Source organism: Morone saxatilis, unplaced genomic scaffold (assembly GCF_004916995.1).
Source record: "Morone saxatilis isolate NCDOM2014 unplaced genomic scaffold, NCSU_SB_2.0 Contig12, whole genome shotgun sequence".
Classification (NCBI taxonomy): domain Eukaryota; kingdom Metazoa; phylum Chordata; class Actinopteri; family Moronidae; genus Morone; species Morone saxatilis.
The window spans coordinates 397,052-405,822 of NW_023339674.1; the positions used below are offsets into that span (position 1 = coordinate 397,052).

Genomic DNA, 8,771 nt, shown 5'->3' on the forward strand with positions numbered 1-8,771 from the left:
TTCAAAGACAGTTAATAAAGATTTGACAATAACAGTATGTTATAAAGGTCAGGACAGATACAAGGTATAGCTGAATGCTGTAGATACAGGGCAGCCATCAGTGTGGTAGAAACAGGGCAGATGTCAATGTTGTAGATACAGGGCAGGCGTCAGTGTGATATATACAGATACATTTTGGATTTGATTTTCTGTTTCTTTTGTCACATATTTCATCTTATCTTCACCAAAATTGGTGCATAAAAAGCTATCAAAAGTTTTTATGTTGGAAAACAGTCATATGCCGACAAACCCCCCCCCACCACTATTTGCACACAAATTTCTTCCACATAAAAAACCTTAAAAATTAAAACTAATTTTAATAAAACCCTCTCAGGCTACATTTCATTACCTTTAATCACCTTTTTATTGCTCAGTAAATCCAACCAAACTTCAAGGTCTTGATTATTATAATGTTTATTATTGCTTTAAGTCAGGCTCTTTCAAGGACATAAATGCTTGTGATTTATCAGCTATCAAATTAATTAATAATTGATCATTTTAATATAATTTTACAATTTAAATTCATTGATTGATGGATTTGACGTCAGATGTTCTCTTTTGTGTTTTTTAGGCAGTGCTGAGTGGCTCTACTGTAAGAGTCGGGTGTGTGGGCTGTCCAGTGTGATCCAGGACCTGGACCAGTGCTCCCAGTACATGGACTGCACTGAGACCAGGCTGGTTAGAGACGCTCTGGTCCTGATGAAACCCAGTGTGGATTTCCTGGACGGTCACATGGGTCAGTTATTCTGTGTCAACATTACATATTTTGTTTCCAAGAATAAAAGGTGCCCCTCAGAGTTTTGCTTTTAAAACCAAAATTATGTCAAATAAGAAGTTAATGTAAAATGTTTGGAAGCAAGGCAATTGTTTTTATTATATATTTGTTCATATATTTTTCCTAGATCATTTTTGTAACTTACATTTTTCCATTTGTTCAAACAGGTAAAAGAGTTTAAAATATTTAAACTTTAACATTCTGTCTTTTTAAATTTTTGTAAAAAAAAAAAAAAGGTTCCACCTGTAAATGCAAGTGAATGTTTCCTTCTTTTTTTTTTAGACAAATGTAATAATTGATTTCTCCTGGTTCCAGATATGTCTCTGTTTTACACCGAGCTGTTGGCCAGACTCTGCTCCTTGGCCACGCCTTTCCCCGCTGTGATTGGCCGGCTGTGCAGCCAATGTGAGGAGTGGTTACTGACGTGTCCGGAGCCGATCCTGGTTCCTAAGTGCAGTTTCCTGCGGCAGCCAGGGGGGGCGCTGCAACACACACTGACTGGACTGCAGGGAGGTCAGAAACTAAAAGAAGCAAAATGACATTTTCAACGTAGAAATGAAGTACCAGTACCTCCTATTTGTCCATTATTTACCTGTGGCTGTGTCTCCAGGTGTCCTCTGTCAGGACATCAGTGTGGAGGCGGAGCTTCTGGTTGCGGGTTCAGATGACGGCGTGGTGGCGGTCTGGAGCCTCGCTGACCAGCAGCTCATACACTCACTGTTGGGACACACAGGTCAGTCTGCGCTGATTCAGGGATATTAATGATTCAGTATTATTAATAATAATTTCCTGTGTATCTGTGTTTTCTAGGAGCTGTTCTGTCTGTCAAAGTGATTGAAAGCTCCGCCCACTGTCTCTCATTGGCTGCTGACGGCTCTCTGAGGAGGTGGAGCCTCACAAACGGCCAACAGCTTCTCTGCATCCAGGAGGCAGTGCCTGTTGACTCCGCCCCTTCGTCAGTTCACCTCCACCTGTCTGAACCGAGCCAGCTGCTCTTCGTCTACAGCGGTACACAGGTACTACAAATACTAAAGCTACCTTTAGCACTGTTATCGCTGCTAATGCTTCTGCTGTCGGTGCAGTGAGTCTAACTCTGTTGTGTAATAAACACTTTGTCTTTAGCAGTTTATTCACCAACCAGCAGGAATACATACGCACAAGCTCTCAGTGCCTGCGCAACATCATAAGATCAGATTCACATTATAACATGAAAAGTATTATCATGTTTTTTCACATTATAACCAACACGAAGACTGTGACTTCAGTAAGATATAATCTAGATAATCAGAGGGTTAACATTTGACTTCAGTGAACAGGTTTGTGTTCAGATCAGGACTCGCTGTTGTTCCAGGTGAAGGTGTGGAAGCTGGACAGCGTGGAGCTCCTCGGTAGCAGCAGTGCTGACGAAGGGTCGGTGGTTCTGGGAGTTCTGGAGGACTCTGTATTTTCTCTGACAGATTGTGGTGTGGTCAGAATATCTCATCCTGTTAGCGCGACTCAAACTGTGGAGACTCAGCTGGAGAACGCACAGAGAGGTCTGACTCTGGGGAACTCTGTGACGTTACCAAAACACGGAAAAGTGTTTGTGGTTTCTAACGAAGGATTCCTCTATCAGGTAAGTCTCTCACATATCGGACATCCAGTAACTGAGTGCATTTACTCAAGTACTTAAGTAAAGATTTAGTGCCTCTCTACTGTCTGCAGGTTTCCAGGACGGGGCGACAGACAGCCGCTGAGTTTCCACTGGTTCCTTCTTTGCTTTCAGTGACTGAAGAGGAAAAAATCCTGATAGCAGGTACGACTCTGATTTAACTCCCATCCTTCTGTAGTGATTTCTCTTTTTCATTTTCTGATTTTAGTTATTTCACCGTCTCAGGCTGTTGTGCAACATTACTTTAAGTTGTGTTTACAGTGACAAACAGTCACAGATCTTGTAGCACCATTGGCTCGTCCCGTAGGCTTCCTGTACAAAGTCCACTGCACATATACTCATTCATTCATTGGTGTTAATGAGGATTTCAAAAAAGTATTTTAAAACAAGATTTTATTTTGTGTTTTGACATCTCAGCTTTCACCATTCAAAGTTTTAGACGATTCCACTAGACGTTGCACCAGAGTTTCAGCATCTCAGACCAGAACTGTGTGTGTGTCCACTAAAAGTTGTTTCTGCCACTGACAAACTCAGATTGTTATTCTCAGTGTCTGACAACGACATAACTTCATTAAAGTGGACAGAAACAGAATAAAAGTGATTAAAACATCTCTGTTAGTGTCTCCAACAATCAGCAACTCTGGTTTCGGTGGAAAATAAAAATCCTTAATTCAGCCGACGTAGATGATAAAACAGCAGTTTTGTCGGAGCAGAACCGGTATGGAAAATCAAACCACAGAGAGGCTGCGATACAACACCCAGGCAGAGGGAGAGAGACACCATGTGATCTGTGTTCTTTATTAGGAATATAATGTTAGCTGATATATTAATGTTCATAATCTCTTATAATCAGCATTTTTTCAGAAAACAACAGGATCAACACTGCTGCTGTCTCTGATGTTGACGCTGGTTTATTGAGTGTTCTGACCTCTGCAGGCAGCGATCGGACTCTGACCCTCTTTAACATCGACAGAGACTCTGTGGACAGATTCCTCGACCTCCAACATGACGACAGCGTTTTGTCTGCCTGCGTCTCGTCAGACTGCAGGCTGCTCGCCTCCGGAGCTGCTGACCAACTCATACGAGTAACAGACGAAACACCAAGATACAGTAGACGTAGACGGTAGAGTGAGCGCTGGTCAGACACAGATTGATAAAACCTCATCTGATTCTGCTTTCTGGTTATTTAAAAATATCAAAAATGGCACAGAGAGTCTGTCCAGCAGGTTCACAATAAAAGCCCTCCAGATGCTTCACAGTAAGGCCCCACAGTTTGTGTTTGCTTCTTTCTGGCTTTCAGCCTGGAATTATTTTACTGTGAAGCAGCTGCAGGCAAACCACATACACCAGTTTAACCACTGGAGATTGTTTTTTTTTGGCTCTTTATTTTTTATGAATATTGAAGGGTAGAACAGGCTTCATACAACTTGCAGCTGGAAAATATATGTGAGTTGAACCTTCACAGTATTTATGTGTTTGTTATTCTGTGTGAATTTTCTTTCTCAGATCTGGTCGGTGACCACGGGAGCGTTGTTAGACACTCTGTGTGGTTCGGACGCTCCCGTCACATCAGTTGCTTTGTATAATGACTTCGTGGTTTCAGCCTCGACGGCGGCGACCTGCGTCCACCTGTGGAGTCTGAAGTACGACACCCACCACAAACCCACCACCCACATCCCTGCAGGCTGCGCCCACGTCACTGTCTCTAGAGACGCAGATCAGGTGTTCTTCGTCCGACAGCAGAGCCAGAAAGAAGTCATCAGCTGGAACAACCACACAGGTCAGAGCTTTTTAAACTTTAATGAAACAAGTATTCAAGTTAAAGCAGTTTACTCCACGGTTGGTTTTAAGCATTTTAAAATAAATCTCTTTTTTGTAAATGTATGCAGCAATAGCCAAACTTTTTTCAACAAATATCTCCAAAAAAAGAGGACCAGTATTTTTATTCTTAGTCTACCAGTGTACTGTAATTAATTAATATCTTTTATTTGCTTCAACCACTGAATGCCTTTATTTGGAACAGGCCTTTAATTCCTTTTGTACAAATATCTTGCTCAACAAAGATGAGAAATAAATTCTTTATTTAAATCAGAATAAATATTCAAAATAAACTAAAGGATTGAATTGTGGAGAATTTACAGCAGCTTAGAATTTATTTTTAAAATGTGGAGCCACCAGGCTAGTAAAGGAGACCTGCTTCTAATAGGGACCCTGCTTTTACCTACCTTTTTATTGGTAGCTTGATTTAAAGAGCAAAATAAAACCTGAGGGGACAGTTCATGAAATCATAAACAAAGTTACAGCAACGACAATAAACATGTTTTCAATTAAGTTCTTAAGTTACCACCTCTAGCTTGCTTAGTTTGGTAATTATGTTCGTCCAAACTAAAAGTAATTCACAGACAAAATTGAAGTGAAGATATCCTGGATACAGCCACTGCCTTTTTTATATCTTCAAATAACTAATAAAGCTCCAGTGGGAGCTAAAGGAAAGTTCTAATATGCAGTCAGCAGCCAGGGGGAGCTAAGAGGTCTATACTGCAAGTCAGCCACCAGGGGGAGAGAGGGAAGAGGGAGAGAGAGAGTCTATACTGCAAGTCAGCCGACCGGGGAGATGAGAGAGAGAGAGAGAAGTCTATACTGCAGTCCAGACCACCAAGGGGGAGATAGGAGAGAAGAGAGAGTACTATACTGCAGTCAGCCACCAGGGGATAGAGATAGAGAGAGTCTATACTGGCAGTCAGCCAACGCAGGGGGAAGAGGAGAGAGAGAGAGAGAGAGTCCTATACTGGCAGTCAGGCCCAGGGGAGAGAGAGAGAGAGGAGAGAGTGCTATACTGCAGTCAGCCACCAAGGGGGAGATAGAGAGAGAAGAGTCTATACTTGCAGTGCAGCCACCAGGGGAGAGAGAGAGAGGGAGAGTCTATATGGCATCAGCACCAGGGGGAGATAGAGAGAGAAGAGTGATTATGCGTCAGCCACCAGGGGGAGATAGAGAGAGAGTCTATACTGCAGTCAGGCCACCAGGGGGATAGAGAGAGGTCTTAATACTGGCAATCAGCCACCGGGGGAGATAGAGAGAGAGAGTCTATACTGCAGTCAGCCACCAAGGGGGAGATAGAGAGAGAGAGAGTCTTACTGCAGTCAGCCCCATGGCGGGAGATAGAGGAGAGCAGATCTATATGGCAGTCGACCACCAGGGGAGATAGAGAGAGGAGAGTTCCATACTGCAATCAGCCAGGGGGAGAGAGGAGAGGAGTCTATACTGCAGTCAGCCCCAGGGGGAGAGAGAGAGAGGACGTCTATACTGGCAGTCAGCCACCAGGGGGAGAGAGAGAGAGAGGAGTCTATACTGCAGTCAGCACCAGGGGGAGAGAGAGAGAGAGAGAGAGTCTATACTGCAATCAGCCACCAGGGGGAGAGACGAGACGAGAGTCGTATACTGCGTCAGCCACCAGGGGGGAGAGAGACGAGGAGAGAGTCTATAACTGCATCAGCCCACCACAGGGGAGAGAGAGAGAGAGAGGAGTCTTTAAGTCAGCCCAGGGGAGAGAGAGAGGAGAGAGAGCTCTATTACTGCAGTCAGCACCAGGGGGAGATAGAGTGTGTGAACCGTCTTCCCGGGTCCCTGGCAGGCTCTCTGGTCGCAGCGTTTGCGTCTTGGCGGAGGTTTGCTGTCTGGAGATAGTCAGCCACAGAAGCGTTGTTGCTGTGCGGTCTGACCACCGCCCCGTCCTCATCTAGCCGCTGGCCGTCGCCTGAGGAGACGCTCTGCATGCCCCCCTCCGGAGAGCCTCCGTCCAAGGTGCTCTGCTGGCCGTCAGCCCCCAGGAGAAGCAACATGGCGGTGGCGCTATGAGGACTCTGTGAGTCTGATTTGAGGATCACCCCAAGAGAGCAGCTTCACCACGGTGGAGGGGCGCCTGGAGGGTTTCCCACCTGTCCCTCCTCCACGCCCCGCTGTCCTCCATGGGCGGCTGCCTGTCCGACCGGAGGCTGCTGTAGCGGGACGAGCCTGCGGCGGGTGAAGCTCATACAATTCAGCAGCGGCAGAGCTCCGATCTGGAGTTCTCGCAGCAGAGTGACCTGTGTGAGGGCCAGTAAAGTTTCTGGGGGAACCACGCTCTGGTGGCGTCCGAGGACGCTGTTCAGAGGGCTGTGGGCCTGAACCCGCTGGTACCTGGACCAACACCATGGAGTTACAAGGTCGGAGCTACAATTCAGCGAGCGTGTTAAACATTTATATAATGTAATCTGATGGGTTTGTAATCGAGGGTAATGAGAGTTTACTTTCAGGGTTTTTCTTTTTCGAGGGCGTCCTCTCTGTCTGCTTTCTCTGACCAGGGCGACAGTTCGTCTTCAGCAGGATTCCCAGGACAGAACCGTCAAACAGTCTGGGGACGTCGCTACAGTGAGACGATTTCTGTTACGTGTGCCTGTGGACTGATTTCGTTAGCTTATAATGGAGTCCGCTAACGTCTACAAACGACGAGTCCACACAAAGTCAAAGTCAGAGCTTGACATTACCTGCTAAAAGCTTGTGGATGGATTTAGGGGTTAGGTTAGGCTAAATACTAGGGTTAGGGTTAGGGTTAAGGGTTAGGGTTAGGCTAAGAGCTGTTGTCCCAATTCAGGCGCCCGATCTTCGAAGGCTGCATTTGAAGAACCGATTGCGTCACAGCGGACGCGCCAAGGCTGTCCCTTTCGAAGGCTCTTCAAACGCAGTCCGAGAGATGAAGCGCTTTCAGCGAACCAGGCGTATCCCAAGAATTCATTCGTGCCGGTGATTTTTTGAATGATGGAGAGCGGATCTGATTGATAATGTTAGTTTGGTTGCTAACGTGGTGAATTGTGATGGTTGCAGATGGCTGACTAACGTTTTTGTTAGCTGAGTGGAATTGTTAGTTGTCTGAACATTAGCTTGTTTGTGTTTCTTCTTTCTTCCCGTCAGGAAACCTGCTGTACGTTCGGTACGTCGTACATCCCCCGTACGTCAAGATGTGGAGCTTCAGGAAAGCGGCTTCGTGGCGTTGTCGCAGGCAGGGGCTCCGTCATCAAAGGGAGGTGTTCGCTGCCGCGGACCACATCAGCTCCGGTACTACAATCTCTGAGGGCACGTCAAGCCCAGTACAGGGTTGTCTCCAGGGACAAGAACGGGGCAACCAGCAGAGACTCCCTGTCCGACCTCCAGGACTAGTTCAACCGGCCGCAGTTAAAAGGGGGGGGTGAACCTCATGGGCATGCTCAGGAAAACCCTCCTCCACGTTGTATCATTATTTTAGGACACCGAGGCCGAAATGGTGGTCCAGATTCCACAAAAAGGGCCTCTAGGTTTTCAAAAGCAAATTAATGAAAATATATTTTCATTGTTAAAATTAATTTGTGACGTTCAATTTTAATTTTGAATAAATTATGAAGTAGTTTAATGTTAACTAACAGAAATTAAACATTGCAAATATTAATCATCCTTCTATCCTATTTATATATGAAATGTGTTAAATGTGTCATATTTTCTACCCAAATAAACACTTCTTCGCTTTTCAAATGCAAGTGCTTACAGAAGTTAAATATATATATAAATTATATCCCAAACAGCGAAACACATTTATAATAAACGTGTTTTATAAGAAGAACTGCATTGAAATGATTTGGTAAAGGAGCTGTTATTGCACCGTTTCAACCCCATCCAAAGTGCTTTTTACATTCACCGGTAGAAGCCCATCAAAGAGAAACTACTCGAGGTTCAGTTTTGCTCAAGGCACTTGACATGTGGTAGGGACCGGGGACTGAAACCACAACTTGCAAACCTACTCTGAGCGATGGACACTAACTGACCGTCCGCCTGATGCAGCAGGTGAGTATTAATCATTATAATTATTTTTTATATTGCCTTGATCTTTACTTTAAAACTAAGAGTTAGCATAACATTAACTAATATATACAGAAATCAGTCACAGGGCAGCAGGAAGAGTCACATACTAGCTACACCGTTCACGTCTCTGGCTCACACAACTGATTCACACAGCACTGATTATAAGAGAGACATTAACCTTGAGGCAACCCCTTTATAATGAAGATACTTTTTAACCTTAGGTCCGCAAAATGGTCATCATAAAATTTATAAATGTCATATATAATATTTTTTTTTCACTTTCACCGATCAAATCTTTTCAACAACTTCAGAGCCTAACCACAGATATAAAGTTTTAATTTTCTTTACATTTTTATGTTTTTGCCTTTTTGTCATAAAACCCTGATTTTGATCAATAATACATCACACCTTAACAGTTTTCCCTGTATTTTTGAA

At 44.4% G+C, this 8,771-nt stretch overlaps 1 protein-coding gene across 1 annotated transcript in view; it reads left to right on the plus strand.

Annotated features, from left to right (window-relative positions):
* Positions 1-7,661, plus strand: part of nwd1 (NACHT and WD repeat domain containing 1) — a 12,037-nt gene extending 4,376 nt beyond the window's left edge. Inside the window, 18 exon segments of the mRNA XM_035653516.1 lie at positions 611-775; positions 1,130-1,327; positions 1,425-1,547; positions 1,625-1,830; positions 2,166-2,429; positions 2,519-2,609; positions 3,402-3,550; positions 3,972-4,245; positions 4,819-4,831; positions 6,100-6,163; positions 6,165-6,317; positions 6,319-6,399; positions 6,401-6,466; positions 6,468-6,569; positions 6,572-6,670; positions 6,809-6,875; positions 7,416-7,555; positions 7,557-7,661. Coding sequence (XP_035509409.1) covers positions 611-775; positions 1,130-1,327; positions 1,425-1,547; positions 1,625-1,830; positions 2,166-2,429; positions 2,519-2,609; positions 3,402-3,550; positions 3,972-4,245; positions 4,819-4,831; positions 6,100-6,163; positions 6,165-6,317; positions 6,319-6,399; positions 6,401-6,466; positions 6,468-6,569; positions 6,572-6,670; positions 6,809-6,875; positions 7,416-7,555; positions 7,557-7,661 — 2,360 coding nt within the window.
* The last annotated feature ends 1,110 nt before the right edge of the window (positions 7,662-8,771 follow it).